The sequence below is a fragment of the Equus caballus genome, chromosome 19 (assembly GCF_041296265.1).
Source record: "Equus caballus isolate H_3958 breed thoroughbred chromosome 19, TB-T2T, whole genome shotgun sequence".
Lineage (NCBI taxonomy): Eukaryota > Metazoa > Chordata > Mammalia > Perissodactyla > Equidae > Equus > Equus caballus.
The window spans coordinates 49,431,957-49,450,349 of NC_091702.1; the positions used below are offsets into that span (position 1 = coordinate 49,431,957).

Here is an 18,393-nt window from a genome sequence, read left to right on the forward strand (position 1 = left end):
AAACATGTCTGGTGAATCCACAATCTTGGAAGAGGAGCCTTCTGTATTGTACAATCAGGAGGTGGGGGGGTGGGGCGTGAGTCTCAGTGTCCGATGTGTTCCTCTCCCTCCAGTCTCTCTGATTAATTCACATCAAGGTGCTAACGGCATATGCTGTTTAATGTGTGCTTTTGCAACGCAGGTTAGGACTTTCACTGGGACTCTTAAAATTTGAGGGTGTCTAGTGGTCTTCAAAGATTTTGCCCAGATACCCCTCAAATAAAATTCATAAAACTATGTATTTCTTTGCTCATTCTAAAGTTGACATCTATAATTTTGTCTTCCTTGAAATATCTGCAAAGGATATCATTTCCAGCATATTGTAAGATTGTCCTTTAAAAAAATAAAACTATTACATTACTCTTACATGTACTGAGTAAAATCTAGATTGGCAAAAATCAGTGAAGAAGTTTCTTCCACATCTGAAAAAATGTTCGAGAAAATATAAAACAGGAACTTCCTCTGGTATATATTCCTTTTACTTGCAAATGTAATGTCGATCTATTAGAGGTAACCTGGAAGTTGTCTTGTAAATTATTCAAAATGTGCAGCTGACACCCAGACCAAGACACAGATGAATGAAAATGCTCACCAAGCTTTTTCTTCTAATGAGAAGGTGAAAATGCCGTGGCCTCCTGCCAGAGGAGGTCTTGCCTGGCATGCTTTACAGAGCTTGAATATTCTAAATCTAAGATGGACAGAGTCACTCACTGAGCCTTGCCATAAACTTGTCTCTGGGATGCAGTACGATGCCACTGCCTTCAGTATCATCTCTCACCCACACTCTCTGCTCTTTCTGGCTGCCTTGGGAGAGATGGTGTCTTGACGACAGACAGGAAGTAGAAGAGGCAAATTCATTCAATAAAAGCTGCTATCACACCTGCCACTCCACTCTACACCACATCTGTTGCTAATGCCACGTTTCTGCCCTCAGAAATACGGACAAGATGGGAGGGACATGAGGCCCTCCCTTGGGCTTATATTGTCTTGATTTGAGGAGGCAACATTGATTAAAGCACCAGTATTTCAAATTGTCCCTTCATTAGGCACCCTGAAGTTTTTTACTTTCCAGAACTTTGTACCATAGTAGCATTCAAGCTGGGTGAGAGGTAAGCTTTCGTTTCAAAGAGAAAACTGCACTGCACTGCAAACAAACACTGCAGGGAAGTTTTCGGAAAGAGTACATAAACCGAAAATTTGGAAACTGATTCTCCTAAAACTATCAGTGCCCACATTCTCTTTGAAAATCTGCAGGAGCCTTTGGGCATAGAAACATCTCAGTTTGAAGATCCTGCCTTGGCCTGAATAAATGCATCTTCTGGCAGGGAAGTGCAAGCATTTGGGGGTGCTACGAGGAGTGGATATTGAGAAGCGGACCCATCAGACCCCACCGTATAAGCTGCTGCTCCCTCTGTGAATAAGATTTGTCTCAGATGCAGCCAGCAATTTTCTGAGGCTGGGGCATTAGCTGAGCCTTGGGCATATTCCCTCTAGTGAGGGGCTGTATTTGCTGTCCCACAGGCCTGGTCAGAGCCTAAGCACAGTCACGAAGTGGAAAAGACTTTCTTCTCTCCTTCTCTTCCTTCAGGATGACTTTCACTCCTCCCTACCCTGTGGACACCCAGAGGCCTCAACCGTCATCCTTCCCTATGAGCTTTTGATTTCAAGGGATCTCAGTGCCTTCCTTAACACTGAAAAATTTGGGATGGATGGCAGCTTCAACTGTGATTTTTGCCAGGAAGTTTGATTTCTAATAGCCTTAAGTCAGTATTTCAGACATTTCTATACCATATTCACAAAGTTTACCACATTCATATATCACATCTACTATCATTTTCTTTTTTTTCCCCTGTAAATGGACTCACCTTTCTACTTCTACAAATTCATTTTAGATGGAAAACTATTGGATCTCTACCAAAAACAGTATCCCACCTGTCTTAGCCTAGATTCTCCAGAAAATGAAGCCAGAAGCAAAGGATTGGGAACTTGAGTCCAGTGGTGCAGGATGGGGCACGGAAACAGGGAAGGAGGAAAAGCCAGTAAAGGGTGTCTTACTGCATCGGCCTCTGCTGCAGGCGACTGGTACTCAGTCGCACCAGGACCTTCTGGAGGGCCCCAGGAAACGTCTCTCAGACTCTCTACCTGGGTCACAAAAGGGGAAAGCAGGGATCCATCAGCTTCCAGCCCTCTTTAGTTAAGAGTAGCCCCATGGGCATGAACTCCCCCATATTTCCAGGCTGAAGGTGCCTGAGTGCAGAACTTCCAGGGGTATCCCATGCCAAGACAACAGAGAAATCCCAGGGCCAGAAGCAGACCGTAAAAGGTGCAGGCCTGGGCAAGAAGCCCTCAGGCTCCACATGTGCAAAACAGGCCGAGTGGACCAGCAAGGGCCGGCTGCTTACCTATGGAGTGCCCCAGAGTTCTACATAGGCTGGCTGGAAATGGGGGGCGGGGGGCCAGGTGTGTGACTAAAATCTTCCTTACCCCACCCCTTGGTTCTGTCATGGTGCTCACTGAGGTACGCTCAACCATGGCCAGGGCGACAGGGACACACTGTCCAACATGGCTGCCAAGAGTCCACCCTGTGAAGGTGGTGGGGGTGGAGGGGTGGGAGTGCAGTTAAGGGTGGCTTTGTGAACTGAGCACTCTCCAAACAGTGTCCGCCACATGTGAGGTGGACGGCCCACTCTGGCAGTGTGTGACTGTGATGAGGGAGGGGTTACTGGGTGCTGAAACAAAAATTTGAAACCAGCACAGAAACAGCCAGCCCGTAAAGCTCACAGACCATCTACCACAAAGTCAACGGGCCCACACCCCTCCCCACAGGGGCACTTTGCTTCTCTCTCTCCCAGGCTGCCCAGTGCGGTCTTCTCTCCCCTTGAGACTGCATGGTGATGAGAAAGGCTAGGGTGTGGTTTGTCCTGGGCAACACCCTCTAAGGAGGTGACTGCTTACAAAAAGGGACAGCAGAGGGAGCTTCCTTAAATGATATACAACGCCTTACCCATACCCTGCTTTGGCTTAAACCTTTCTGGTAAAGAAGATCAGATCCTCTATCAAATGAAAGGAACTTGGAAGGGGAAATGCCATCCGTGTGATATATCACCCAAAGAAAAACTGAGCAACTTGCCATTATTTTAGAGACAGCACGAAAAGAACACCACAGAAGTGGGGCCTCATCCTTTGATTTTTAACACAAGAGAAAAGGAGGATCGTGCTTCAAGAAGTAAGTACATTTACTATTATCTTAATATGGGATAGCTGGGTAGAACTGTTTACCAACCACCTGACTGCTTTTTAAACAAACATAGCATTACTCCTGCCCCCAAGATGCTCACTTACCCCCAAAGGAGGCTTTTTGGGGTCTTTTATTCCCATAGGAGGCTGAGGCATCCCAACACATTTGGAGAGTCATAGTCAGAGTTTTGGCCGATTATTTCAAATTTCCTAGATGGTAGCAAACATTAATTTCATAGGCTGAATTTGAGTTTTCCAAACCAGTAAAATTCAGCTGAATAAGTGAATCTAAGCTAATGCTAGTTAGAGTGAAGTATGGCTGATAAAACAATCCACTGTGGCTGGAAAACTAGCTCTGGGGTAATTCCCAAAGAGGGGTCCCAAACATCTCCTGGGTAGCGTTGGACTGTGTGGTGGCAGGTTACCCTGAGAGGATCACATTGAAGGCCGGCGTTCATTTTCATTTCTAAATTTTGATATATTTACTGAAAAAACAATCAGCTTCCCCACATTATAGTACATAAGTAAGTCACGTTTCCAGTATGTCTTTTCTCTTCCCTTTTTATTGACAAACTTTTCTGTCGATTGAGATCCTCTCCCCTTGTAAGACATATTCTTTGCGTAGAAGTGTTTAAGAATTGAGACGCTTGTTTTTATAGGTTAATGTATTAAGAAAGAAGCAGTTTCATAACTTAAGGACTTCCTTGGACAAAACAGGCCCTCGCTGGTGCTCTGTGTTTCTCGGTACGTTCTGAAGAGGATCTGAACTTTCTTAAGTTGGCTAACTGATACCGAGGGCCCTTAGAGTGCTCTGTGGTTTTAACAGAGTCATCCCTACTGAGCAGAGAGCCATTCCGTGGGATAGCTGGTGTTGGTTCTTAGAACATGCACAAGGCAGGGTCAGCTCCCGCAAGTCCCTCAGCCTTTGCATTTCCCCTGAGACCCAGCCCCGGTTTAGAGGTTGCTCACATTAAGATCCTCACCTCGTTTCAGACAGGCAACTAGAGACTTGTACAACGTACAGTAGGCCCATCTTCCTTCCTGGGTGACTTCTATTTTTTTCCTTTTTAGGTTGCAAAAATAAATCCACGATCTTTGACGTTCAGGAGTTTGGATACTTCAGTACACCATCCAGCCTCTCCTCGGTGTGTTTTGCAAACATCACGGGAGAACCCTCTGTGTGGGGCAACTCAGCTGTCTTCTGCCCCCGCCTGGCGCGTGCTGGGAGGTGCCCAGGTCTCACTTGGCTTGAAATTGTTTGCTTTCATTTTCCATGGGTCACACACTGAAGTGGGGAGCCCCACCACCCAAACACCCATACCTCAGGATCCTTCAGCTCTTGCTGCTGGCGGGCCTTTTTTGCTTCTCTTTAGGTAAGTAACTTTCAGGAACCTGACTGTCAAGTCTGCTGCTTCTGGGTTTACCGAAAGGAAATGATGTTCTCCGTGCTGCCCCTTCTATCGCCCTGTGAGCTGGAAGGGAACTTCGGGGTATTTCAGTCCATTTTAGAGATGAGAAAACTGAGGTCCAGAGAGGTTAAAGAACCTGCCCATGATCACACAGCAAGTCAGCAGCCAGGTTAGCTCAAGAACCCAGACCTTAAAGGAAGGGTGGGACGATGTTATTTTAACAAACCCATAAAGCTGATTCAGGACAGCTTAGAGTTGTGGTCTCTTCCATGAACACTAGATGCTTATTTGCATTTTGTGATATGCTTGGTGTGTTGATCTAGGGCTCTGGTTTCCAAATTATATTTCCGTGAAATCACACAGCTAGAAGTCTTCTGCTTCTAAAACTGAACAGTGATGACCTTCTTTCCAACTTGAAGGGGGAAAAGAAAGTAGTGGAGGCATATATAGTAGTCCCCCCCGATCAGAGGTTTCACTTTCCGAGGTTTCAGTTACCTGTGGTCAGTGGGGGCCTGGAAGCAGACGATCCTCCTCTGCCATTTGTCAGAAGGTCAGTAGTAGCCTAATGCCATGTCACAAAGTCCGCGACATTCCCCTCACTTCATCTCATCATGTAGGCCTTGGATCATCCCGCGTCATCACAGAAGAGGGAGTCACAGGCAATAAGATATTTTGAGACAGCGAGCCCACATTCACGTAACTTTTATTGTAGTATATTGTGATAATTGTTCTATTTTATTATTCGTTATTGTTGTTGCTCTCTTACTGTGCCAAATTTATGAATTAAACTTTATCATAGATATGTGTGTATAGGAAAAAACATAGATAGCGTATATCGGGTTCAGTACTGAGCTTTCAGGCATCCACTGGGGGTCTCGGAACGTATCCCCCTCGGATAAGGGGGAACTACTGTAATCTTTGTAATGTTAAGTTTTTGTCTTAATATTTATTTTTATGCTTTAGTTGCTGATGCTTGTTGTCAATACTGGCATCTGACATTAAGCGGTATCAGGGTTAGCACAAAATTCTGTTGTTAGTTATGTTTAATTTACTACATAGATATTTCACGTATGTCCTACAGAGAACACCTTGACTTCTAGAGGCTTGTGTTCCAGCTCAGTGCTGGTCTTGGGGGCTGTCGGGAAGGGTGGAGCTCGTCCTACTGATAGGGGGGTTCTGACTTTAAGTCAAAACAAACAGAAGATCTGTTTTCTGCTGAGCAGCATACCCCTTGGTTTCCCCAAAATAACGAAGAGCAGTTTGCCAGTCTGCTAAGAGCCGAATAGCAAGGTCCTTGTCTTGGAGCTGCTTACTTAAAACATGTCTGCGCTGCCAGCGTCACCTGGAACGTCTGAGGTGGGAGGGAGGCCCTGGCAGGGAAGGGAAGAGGAGTGGGCACACAGGATACTTGGCTGCCGTGGGAGGAGTTGTAAATTTTCTGTCCTGAGTTAGAAGTCTTGCTGTTTTACATTGTTGCTGAGCCAAGAGAACCATGAGTGAAGTTTCACAATTTACACATCAGCTTTATGTATATACTTGACAGTTATATTACATTTCCCACACTGAATTTTCTTCTGGGAAGCTGGGAAGCACTCCCAAACAGAATCTTCTGGGGAGTCTAAATGAGTTGAAAAATATTGAGAAGGATATTATATTATACAGGTTTCCTAGAGGATGTGTGTGTGTGAGAGAGAGAGAGAGAGAGAGAAAGAAACAATAAATAAGAGAGAGAAAATATAAAAAGAAAATTAAAACCAAGGCTTTAACAATTATACCAGGAAAATTAGCCAGAGGCAAGTGGAAGGAGATGATCTTTGACCTAAAGAAAGATATTTAGGAAAGCACCTTGCTCTACAGCTAGACCCGGATTTTATTGTTTCTGTCCTGAGTCAACAAATGGATCCATGAGCTTCTTATGTCTGAACACCTGCTGTACATCGGGTAGGCTTCAAAACGGAGCCTGGGATTCCTGCCCTCAAAGAGATTTGAATATGTTAGTCAGAGAGAGCAAAACTGGCCCCCCCCATGAAGCAAGGGAAGAGCAGTGAAGCACCTGGTCCTGGCTGTAAGAGCCCCAGACCTGGGAAGGGCAGGACCCGGCTGGGCTGCACAGCTGGGGCAGGCGTTATGGTGAAGGATGGGTGGTCATTTATTAATTCAGCAAACGGTGAGCATCTCATATGTATAAGACACTTTTCTTGGTCCTGGGGACAAGTGGTGAGCAAAATCGATGTGGCTTTTGGCTTCATGGAATTTAGGGTCATTAGGAAGAAGATGAAAATTAATCAAATAATTACTCAAATGAATATATCACCAACAAACACTGTCTTTCCCTGCCAGAGGGGAGAGTGGTGAGAGTAAGCTGGGTGATGGCGGAAGGAGCAGCCTGTGAGGGAGAGAGAGGAGCAAGGAAGTGCAGAAGGCCAGTGTGGGGTCACGAGGGAGGCAGGAACCAGACACCAGGGGCTTAAAGGCCACTGTCAGGAACCTAAATGTTATTTGGGGGCACTGGGAAGCCACGGAAGGGTTTTAAGCAGGGGAGGGACATGGTCTGTACCAGAGTTGCTCACACTTTAATTATGCATGCCAATTGCCTGGGGGCCTTGTTCAAATGTCAGTTCTAGGGGATTTTTAGGGCAATGAAAATACTCTGTATGCTACTAGAATATGGATTCATGTCATTATACATTTGTCTAAACCCATAGAATGTACAGTGCCAAGAGTGATCCCTAATGTAAACAGTGGACTTCGGGTGATAATGATGTGTCAATGTAGGTTCATTGATTGTCAAAATTGTGCCACATCTGCTGGGGGATCTTGGTGGTGGGGGAGGCTGGTGGTGGAGAGGGCAGGGGGTATATGGGTATTCTCTGTACTTTCCCTTCATTTTGCTGTGAACCTGAAACTGCCCTAAAAAACAAAGTGTACGTATTTTAAAAAATGCAGTTTCTGCTTAGGTGGGTCTGGGGTGGGGCCTGAGATTCCGCATTTCAAACATGCACCCAGGTGATGCCGATGCTACTGGTCCACAGACCTTTAGTTTGAGTAGTAAAGCCCTAAATGACATTTTAAAAACCAGTGTTGCTGAAGCATAAAGAATGGCTCGTAGGGCAGCCAGAGTGATTGTGCAAACCCATCAGGAGGCTGTTTTCATAGCTTACAGTACCTGATGATAGCTTTGACGAAGAGAATGGAGTCGGAGGGAGATGGATGGACCAGAGAGTGTGTGTGATGTAGAATTGTGGGGATTTGCCAGATGGGAGGGTAGATGTGAGTTGTGCGTGACCTGTGGGAGACAAGACTGGGTGAAGAGAGTGAAATATGATTACGGAGGACTTTGTTCCAGGGCCGGGGATTTGTCACATATACCCTCCTCTCCTGCCCTGGGTCACGTCCACCCATCCCCAGCCCTTGCTGTCCAGGACAAGTGACCCCTCTTTTCTGCACAGGGTAGGACCAGCTGGGCCCCTCTCCACTTCCATTTCGGTCTGTGGAGGCAGAAACCCTGGACTCATGTACTCCAGAAATCGGTGGTTGTAGGGCAGAGGGTCTAACAGGGCCTCATGTCAGCATCTGTTCCTCAGAGCTGGGGCCTTTCAGGGAGACCCAGTTCTAAGGGGAGGGGAGAGGCCTTTGGGTGGAACGGGCCGGGCACCCAGGAAAGGTACTGGCCTGTGAGTCCACAGCATGAGGAACACTGAGCTAGAGGAAAAGAGAGCCCTCAGAGTGCCACCGTAAACAGAGCCTCACCCCCCCGCCATGTGCGTCCCAGTGCTGCTGGCCAGGGCGTCTCACGAGCCGCAGTTCTTGCTGTGACTACCCTGATATTGGCTGTTCAAGTCCCTGAACATTTTAAAGATGTAAATCCTGTTTAGAGGCACACACCAAAGTAAGGATCAGATTTATACAGAGTATAAACACTGGGCCTAAAGAGGAGAGAAAGTTGGGAGCAGGGCAAAAAGCAGGTGACAAGTCTCAAATCTGTCAGCTGCTGGAGAGGAGATGCCTCTTCTCCTCCTTCTTGCCCAGCACCCAGCCCAGGGCTGACACAGGCCCCACAGGTGGTGGTTCACTTAGTCAGAAGCACTTAGAAGCGTTCAAAAAGCGCCCTTCCATTGGAAAGACATATACAGACCATTAACAGTATATCTCCAGGCGGTGGGATTATAGGGGACTTTCATGCCTTTCTGTATTTTCTATTCTTTCTAAATTTAATGTTTCTTTCTGAGTCAGGGAAAACATCTATTTAAAAAGCATACTTAAGCCCTCAGTGAGAGAATGTGCACCACAGCACGTGGTGACTGAAGTTGCTGGGCTCAGTGGATTCTTTCTCCATTAGGAGAAGTGGTGGTGCAGCCCCACTGACCACTGCTGACGTTCAGCTCCGTGGAAGGGCACGAGGGCCAGGCCGCTGTGTCCACGCTGCCTCCCTCCAGTTTGGAGGCATTAGCGGAGACCCGTGGCTTCCTAGATTGGGTTCTTTTTTTTTTTTTTTAACTATACTTTAAATTTTATTATATTTATCATTAGATCCCCCAATTTTCCTGCATTTTTTGGCAATGATGTAAAATTAACCATTTTAAAATGTATAATCTGGTGGTTTTTAGTGTATTCACAATGCTGTAAAACCAGCACCACTATCTAATTTCAGCATGTTTCCATCACTCTCAAAAGAAACTCCATCCCCATCAGCGGTCACTTCCCCTTTCCCACTGCACCTTCTCCTGGTGACCATTGACCTACTTTCTCTATGAATTTGCCTATTCTGGACCTTTCTTATAAAAGGAGTCATACAGTAGGTGGCCTTTGTCTTCTTCCACTTAGCGTAACGTTTTAGGGTTCCTCCATGTTGTAGCAAGTATCAGTACTTCATTCCTTCTTTGGCTGAATAATATTCCACGGTAGAGTGGGTTTTTGCGAGGTGCCTTGTTTGTCTGAAAGTAGCGGCCTCTATACTTGTTGGCAGGAAGCTTCCTCTCCTGGGGTTAGCAGCTGAGAGTTGAAGTGGTCAGGGCAGGAAGCTGGCAGAGGGGTCAGGGAAGACAGGGGCTGGGGGCCGTTGCTGTGCTGGTGGGGCAGCTTACACACATTTGAGAGAGGAGCAGAGTCTACTTCCGTTTCTGCCTTCCCTCCCCCTCTCCTCTCACAGCCCCTGTGTCTACGGACTGCTGCTGGGTGGAGGAGGCTCCGGGGGCCCCCCACGCCAGCTGTGGGCGCTTGACTCAGTCCAAGAGTCAGCCAGTTACCATGGTGATTCTGCAGCCACCCCCCCACCCCCCGCCGCCCCCAGCATGATTCACCAAACCTGGTGCTGTGCCTGAGACAAAGGGCCCTGTTTAAAAAACCTGTTCAGCATTTGACAGTTAAAGCACTTTTATATCTAGGTGTCATACAATCCACATGATACTTAATGTGAAGTTAGTAGGGAAGATAGTATTATGCCCATTTTGCAGAAATTATACCTGAGGCCCAAGGTGGTTAAACAACTTGATCGAGGTTATAATTCTAATATGCAGCGTGTAGAACAAGATCTCCTCGCCTAATACCTAGCCATGCAGTCAGCAAATATTTATTGAGCACCTACTATGGGCCAGGCCCTGTTCTGTATTCTGCAGATATGGCAACAAACAAAACAGATAAAGCTCCATTCTCATGGCCCCCAAAGTAACTACACATGCAAATATGTATCAGCTGGAGACGAGCTGGAAGAGAAATAAGTCACGGAAAAGGACTGAAGAGTGGCAGGATGGATGGGGCCAGAGAGGATGGAGTCAAGTGACGTCAGCATCATGGCAGAGTTCCCTTTGGTCTCTCCTCTAAGTAACAACCAGTCAGACATCCAGTGACCAACAAAGGACTCCCTGCACAGCACACCAGAACGTCTGAGTGATCCATTCACCTATCCATCTGAAGGTGGGCGGGCTGGACCTCCGGGAGGCAGTAGAAATAGGGGAGCAGCCCCTTCCCTCTCACCTGCCAGAGGTGACCCAAAATGCAGATCTGCACACTGGCACACATGCCAGTGACCATAGGCCTCAAGGGCAAACACAGCACTCGTGGCTTGGACTCTGTCCCACCCCCAACGGTGGTGGTCAGTGCACATGTCCTGAGGCTCCAGGACACAGCGAGGCTAGCTACTCACCCCGTTCCCACCCCTTGGCAGTGGTGCCAGCCTTTTCAGCAGTGGGGACTACATTGACGGCATGAATTTCCCCAGCAGGGGTGGAGGCCCCTGATCCGAGGTTCCAGAGCAGAGCATCAGTGTGCACATGCCAGCGCTGGCAACCAGAAGCTGCGGCCCCTGCTCCTGCCAGTAGTGCTGGGTGTGCACAGGTCCTGAGGCTTCAGGACACAGAAGAGTGCTGGTGACCCTTCTCCTGGCAGTGGTACTGGTCTCTCCAACAGTGGGGACAACAACCAATACATGGATTTCACCAGCAGAAGCAGGGTGCCCTGACCTGAGGTCTCAAAAAGCACACTGGCACACGGCAGTGACCAGAAACTGCAGGGCCAGCAACAACACTTGCAGCTTAGCCCCTTCTCCTCCTCCTGCAGTGGCAGGTGGCACCTGTGACCTGAGGCTTCAGGAACCACAGCAGTGCCCGAGACCCAGCCCCTGGTTGTGGCACCTCCGACACCAGCTCTACCAACTGTGGGGCTGCATGCAAGAACTTGGGCCCCCGACAGCAACAGTGACACATGTGAACGAGTGACCCTGGCAGTGGTGCTGCCTGCACCCCCAGATAACTCAGGAGCAGCAGCACAGGTAGAGCACAGGGCAGCAACACCTGAGTCTGTGGAGAGCGAGTGGGGCAACCTGAGACCCAGGTGACCCCAGAAGCAGCAGAAGTGCTCACAGCCTGGTAACCCCAGTGATGACAGCTGAGACTGCAGCAACATCATAAGCAGCACGGCATGAGCAGCACAAGGAGGGCACTGATCACACCTCTGGCAGAGGCAGTGGATGATGAAAAGTGTAGGCTCTCAGCTACAACCAGAAGCAGTTCAGAACCAAAGTAACCAAAGCTGCACCCAGATAAGACAGGTGGTTCCTACCACAAATGCACAGGCAGAGGATCAATTCCTCAAACAGCATGAAGAACTACAATAAGACTGCAGAACAGAAGGAGAGTGACAGCTTTCCAGAAACCAAACTTGAAGTCACAGAAGATAACAATCTGACTGGCAGAGAATTCAAACTAGCTGTCGTAAAGAACTCAATGATCCTTTCCTGGCAGAGGAGACAACATGATCATGAAGGTTGTTTTCCCAGGGCAATGTTATTCATTGCATTCCAGATGTGTGACCTCTTTCTTTCCCCCAAATGTGGGAAACCTGACTGCATACTTTGCGACTTTGGGGGACTGCATTCATGCTTAAAAAAAAAAAAAAGAAAGAGAAACTCAGCTAGTTACAAGAAAACTCAGAAAGTTCAATAAGCTTAGGAATAAAATTAATGAACAGAAGGAATACTTCACCAAAGAGATTGAAGCTCTAAAAAAAACCAAACAAATTCTGGACATGAAGAACACAATTAATGTGATTAAAAAGTAATGTGGAGAGCATAAAAAATAGAGCAGACTTTATGGAGGAGAGAATGAGTGAGCTCAAAGATAGAAACCTAGAAATGATCCAGGTGGAAGAGGAGAGAGAACTAAGATTTTTTAAAAAGGAAATTCTTCAAGAAATGTCTGATTCAATTAGGAAAAGCAACATAAGGATTATAGGTATCCCAGAAGGAGAATGGAGGAAGAAAGGATCAGAGAGCTAATGCAAAGAAATAACAGCTGAGAACTTCCCAAACCTGGGTAAGGAACTGGCTATACAAGTACATGAAGCTAATAGAATTCCTAATTACAGCAATGCAAAAAGACCTTCTCCAAGGCATATAATATTAAAACTATCAAAAGTCAATGACAAAGAAAAAAAATATTAAAGGCAGCAAGGCAGAAGAAAATAACCTACAAAGGAACCCCCATTAGGCTTTCAGCAGATTTAAGCAGATAAAGAACTCATACAACTCAACAACAAAAAAACAAACAACCCAATCAAAAAATGGGCAGAGGATATGAACAGACATTTTTCCAAAGAAGATATACAGATGGCCAACAGGCACATGAAAAGATGTTCAACATTACTAATCATTAGGGAAACGCAAATCAAAACTAAAATGAGATTATCAGCTCACACCCGTCAGAATAGCTATGATTAACAAGACAAGAATTAACAAATATTGGAGAGGTTGTGGAGGAAAAGGAACCATTGTACACTGCCAATGGGAATGCAAACTGGTGCAGCTGCTATGGAAAACAGTATGGAGATTTCTCAAAAAATTAAAAATAGAAATACCATATGATCCAGCTATTCCACCACTGGGTATTTATCCAAAGAATATGAAATCAACAATTCAAAAAGATTTATGCACTCCTATATTCAGTGCAGCATTGTTCACAATAGCCAAGATGTGGATGAATGGATAATGAATATGTGGTATATGTATACAATGGAATACTACTCAGCCATTAAAAAAGATAAAATTCTGCCATTTGCGACAACACGGAGGGACCTTGAGGGTATTATGCTAAGAGAAATAAGTCAGATAGAGAAAGACAAATACCCTATGATTTCACTCATATGTGGAAGATAAACAAACAAACACATAGATAAGGAGAACAGACTAGTGGTTACCAGAGGGGAAGGGGGTAGGGATAGGGTGAAAAGGGTAAAGGGGCACATATGTGTGGTGACAGATAAAAACTAGACTATTGGTGGTGAATACGATGCAATCTAGACTGAAACTGAAATACAATAATGTACACCCGAAAAAGACACAATGTTGAAAGCCAATATGCCTTCGATAACATAAAAAAGTAAAATTAAAAGAATTTTAAAAAAAGAGAGAAAACAAAGAATAAAAAAAACAACAACAAGAGAATGGAGTCAGAGAAGACCTCTCTGACAAGGGACACCAGAGCAGAGACCCAACGGAGGTGAGGGCCTGAGCCACGTGGACGTCTGGAGAAGGTACCTGTCATGGGCCGGTACTATGTAGGGTTTTACTTGTGTCATCTCACTCGAATTCTCACCCCACTTTGTGAGGTAGGTGTTGCTATGCGCATTTGTAAAATGGGGAAGCAAGCTTGCGATTCCACTAGGTTTTAGGCAGTAACGCTGAGATTCCAAGGCCCTAACTCTCCCTTCCAGAGCCACCAAAGCAGACAAAACCCCTCGGAGACCTTTCAACTGTTTTCCTGTAATAGTCTGCGTGTAGCAGAGTCCCTGAGTAGGAAAGCCGAGTCCTGGAGGAAATTTCCAAAATGCCCAGAAGATGGTTGGTTCCTCTTTTCAGTCTGGTTCTTCCTCAGCGTGAGCCTCTAGTGAGGGGACCTCACATAGGAATACTGAAAAGCCCATTGATGGCGTGTCACTGACCTTTAGAGAGACACCCACGCTTCTCCTCAGATGGCTGGACAAAAACTCCTTAAGAACCATCATGGAAACTAGCTCATTTTCAGTTAAGATTTCTCCAATGTCACCATATGTCAAAATCAGTTAGAAATCCTGGATTCTTTTTGGGTGGGAACAAACAGATTGGTGGGGGGAAAACCCTGTTATTTAGGACCCCAGTTGAGTAAGCTGCTTTCTGTCATCATGTCTGTCTGGCCCAAAGCAAGACCAGACATAACCCCTGTCAGGTATCTGACATAACCCCTGAGTGACATGAAGGGGACCAGAGGGCAGAAGCTGAAGGGGAGGGGAGGAAGACAGAGGAAAGGAAGTGCTAGCAGAAGACCCACTATGGACCAGGGACTCTGCTATTTATATCAGTAAGTTGAATTTAATTTTACAATGATCCTCAGAGACAGGATCATACCCTTTTTATAGAGGAAGAGACTGATTAACCAGTAAGTGGCTGAGCTGGGACTAGAAACCGTGTCAGTAGGAAGCCGTACGTAGTCCATGCTCCTTCTATATATCACTTTGCTTTCATTGTTTCTCTTTTTAAAGAGGACTTGGGGTATTTAGCTACTATATGCTCCCCTCAAGTATTTATTTTTATTTCTTCCCTCTTTTCAATTATATTCCCTAAAGCTGGGACAGGCAATGTTCAGCACAATTGCCACAAGGGGTGCCTTCGATCATTCTGAGTCACCTCACATTGCTAGGAAAATGCCTACCATCACAAAACTTTCTTCCTAAATGCTGTGGTGGGGCCACATCCAGCCTGAAGGAGGCCTGAAGAATGGCTGGTGAGATGGAGGGGTGCTGGTGCCCCACAGTCCTGCTGTCCAAAAAGAGAAAGCGTCTGGAAGTGAGATCCCTAGACATGGGCCCCCCCAAGGGCTCTGTGTGGCTCCAGGGAATACGGGGAGGGGAGGACACGACATGGTAGCATTGGGTGGCCTGGGGAGACGGCAGTTGTGAAAGAGCTTGGGGCTTAGAACGACTCTGCTTTTAGGTCAAGCACAGCATGGGAAGAGTGACTATGTCTTCTGAACCAAAAAATCAGAAACTATTGTCTGACAAGGGATTTTGGTGCTACTGATGCGTGCTTAGGAGCTAACAAAGAGATGCAGTTTGGATGCTGAAATGTTGGTATTGCTGGGATATACTGATGGGAAAATGGGCAGAATGTTTTAAATGGGGGCCCTCTAGCAAAACTAGGCTGTAGGTCATGTGATTGCAGATAACCAAGAGAGTTAAGACAGATATATATCCATTTAGGATAGCTGAAGAGGGCAGAAATGGTCCAGAGGTATAACCGAGCCTTGTCTGGTGGGGATGAGGTGAGTCATTTCAGCCTGAAGTCATGGAGTCTATCAGGCCTGGAAGGAAAAGGACTCTGTTTTTCAAAGCAAAAGAACTCAGTGGTGGGGCTGGGCTGGGGTGCAGGCAGTGGTTGGCTTACGTATGCTGGAACTGGGGCCTAAAATTGGGGAAACCATTAAAGAAGGAGAATGGGCTGGAAAGCCTGGGCCAGAAAGTATGAAACTGGGGTAGTTTCCTTTCCTGGGTTTAGTTTCCGCATCTGTAAAATATGACCACCAAAATGAATGATCATGGAAGTCCCTTCAAGATCTCACATTCCTTAATTGTGACTTCCATCCACCTGGGCTGAGCATTTGTCAATCCATAGTTGACATTCATATGCTAGGGCTCCTAAAGTCCTCTCTCTTATGGGACTAGTGGAACCTCTCCCTTACTGTCTATCCACAGATAAAGAAAATGTGGTATACTCCACATACAATAAATATATTATTCATATCATCATTGTCATTCCTTAAAAAGGAAGGAGATTGTGGCACATGCGAAAACATGGCTGGACCTTGAGGACATTATGCTAAGTGAAATAAGCCAGTCAGAAAAGGACAAAGATTATATGATTCCACTTCTATGTGATATCTAAAGTAGTCAAATTCCTATAAACAGAAAGTTGATTGGTGTGGGGCTGTGGGGAGGGAGAAAGGGGTTGTTTAATGTGTACAGAGTTCTAGATTTGCAAGACAAAAATGTTCCAGAGATCTGTTTCACAACAATGTAAATATACTTAACACTAATGAACCGTACACGAAAAAATGATTAAAATGGCAAATTTTATGGTTTTCTTAACCACAATTAAAAAAGAAGGGAAAAAAAAGTGCTAGGGACCAAAAAATCAAAACAAACGTAGCTCTCTGATCATGCTTAGTCACTAGATACAATACCCTGAGTTCTATTACTGCCAAGTCTGAATTCCTGTTTGTGCAGGAATCTTTGTTTAATAAATATGAAATCTTGTTCTGCTTGCCTCTCCTTAGGCATCATCCAGGTAACCAAGACCGTGAGAGAAATAGCAATCCTATCCTGCGAGTACAACATCTCCACTGATGAACTGACGAGCGTTCGCATCTACTGGCAAAAGGATCGAGAAATGGTGCTGGCTGTCATGTCTGGAAAAGTGCAAGTGTGGCCCAAATATGAGAACCGCACCTTCACCGACATCACCAATAACCTCTCCATTGTGATCCTGGCTCTGCGCCTGTCAGACAATGGCACATATACCTGTGTCATTCAGAAGAGCGAAAGGGGGTCTTTCAGACTGGAACACCTGACTTCCGTGATGTTATTGGTCAGAGGTCAGTGGGATTTTCTCATTTACTACAAGCCGGCAGACTCTTGATGCCCTTAAAGACATGCTCCTATTGATTTAGGTGGAAGTTTTACCAAAGAGGGATGTATCTCATTTCATTTCTTAGGTTTTTTAAGGTTAAGTGAATCTCTAGTTTTACATTAAACCTAATTGGTTTCTCAAGATGTTCTGGAAATATCTAGTAGTGTGTGTTTCTTGCACTTTGATAATCCAAGTTCGTGACAATCATCCTGGGGCACTACAATGACCTGAAGTGCCTTCTGAATCATAAGGGGCCACATTTGATCTGATGTAGCTGTACTATTAACTGTGCTTGACCTGTAATAGATTCTTGTGAAAGCATGTTGAAAGGTATAAGATGCAATGCAATGCAGGCATAAGCATTTTTCAAATAGTGTTTGAATATCTATTACTATGACTATTGTATTATCGTATTTATTGTATATTTGAAGTTCTCATCTAACAGCTATTCCTACAAAGTTAGATATTAGGGAACTCGATGCAGCATTTATGAGTGCCATAGGAAATTAATTTGTTAATTCATGCATCAAATCCCTATTTATACACCTACCGTGAAGGGCAAGCATTTCTTATCTTGGGTAAGAAGGAGCCTTGACTTAATCACAGGTGATGGTACTAGAGGATGCTGAAGCAGCCTGAGCCCTTGCTGAGAAATTGCAGCCCTGGGCCATTCTCTCATACTTGAAATTCAAACACATTTCTTTTTCTTCCTGGGCACTTGAGCCTGTAGCAGAAACCAAACCTCTTAATAAAAGATAATGTTTAACCTTGATAACTGATAATGTAAGTGGGTCCTTAGTGAATTCCTCACTGTTCTTCCCTGCTTTGGTCTTCAGCTACATTGACTCTTTGGCTCTAGCATCCAGATCACACCCAAAGCTTAGCGCGTAAGCCAAAGTTACATGGAATTATCTTAAACCTCACTCTGTGCATTCCCTACTCCTGGAGAGAGGAACTGATTATATGGTGGTGGGATCTGAGGGAGTCTAAGAAACCCAGCTCCTCCAAAGTTCTGATCTGCATCGATTGATTCCTGCAATTCTTGCATTATAGCCTCTCCTGCTAGTTTCAGCATTTTTCTCCTACAAGATCCTGTTGAAAATGAAAATGTGTTACCTGGGGGAGGTGGCACAACCAACATATTAGCCTGTATTAGTTAGTTACATTAGATACATAGTCAATCCTCCAACAGAATACCCAGAGACACAGAGACTCAGGACATGTACATTTTGATAGAAAGATAAAGAAGAAAATCCAAGAGGGAGAAGAGGCAGAGTTTCAGGGACGGCCGGCCCTAGTAGCCGATTACAGGAGACCAAGCACAGCTAAAGGGGCAACATGAGAGTGCCGGGGGCCTCAGAAAGGAGGACGGGGTACCAGCATCAGGTAAGGGCAGACACAAAGGGAAACTTCACCTGCTTGATTTGACCCAGAACCAATTCTGATTTTTCCGATTGCATCCATGAGAGCAGTGCTCCTCAAATGCTAAGGTGCCTGTGACTTGAGGACCTCGTTAAAATGCGGATTCAAATTCAGCAGGTCTGGGGTTGGATCTGA

The 18,393-nt window shown here is 45.6% G+C and overlaps 1 protein-coding gene and 1 non-coding gene across 2 annotated transcripts in view; both read left to right on the plus strand.

The window, feature by feature from the left end:
• Positions 1 to 1,405: 1,405 nt before the first annotated feature.
• The window catches only part of CD80 (CD80 molecule), a 29,265-nt gene continuing 12,277 nt past the window's right edge, over positions 1,406 to 18,393 (plus strand). Inside the window, exons 1-3 of the mRNA XM_005601958.4 lie at positions 1,406 to 3,265; positions 4,348 to 4,649; positions 16,484 to 16,801. Of these exons, the coding sequence (XP_005602015.1) occupies positions 4,550 to 4,649; positions 16,484 to 16,801 (418 nt within the window). The 5' untranslated portion in view covers positions 1,406 to 3,265; positions 4,348 to 4,549. The remainder of the gene's footprint in view (positions 3,266 to 4,347; positions 4,650 to 16,483; positions 16,802 to 18,393) is intronic.
• Positions 11,909 to 12,065, plus strand: LOC111769137 (U1 spliceosomal RNA). The gene has a single exon (XR_002801933.1). It is a non-coding gene; the product is annotated as a U1 spliceosomal RNA (small nuclear RNA).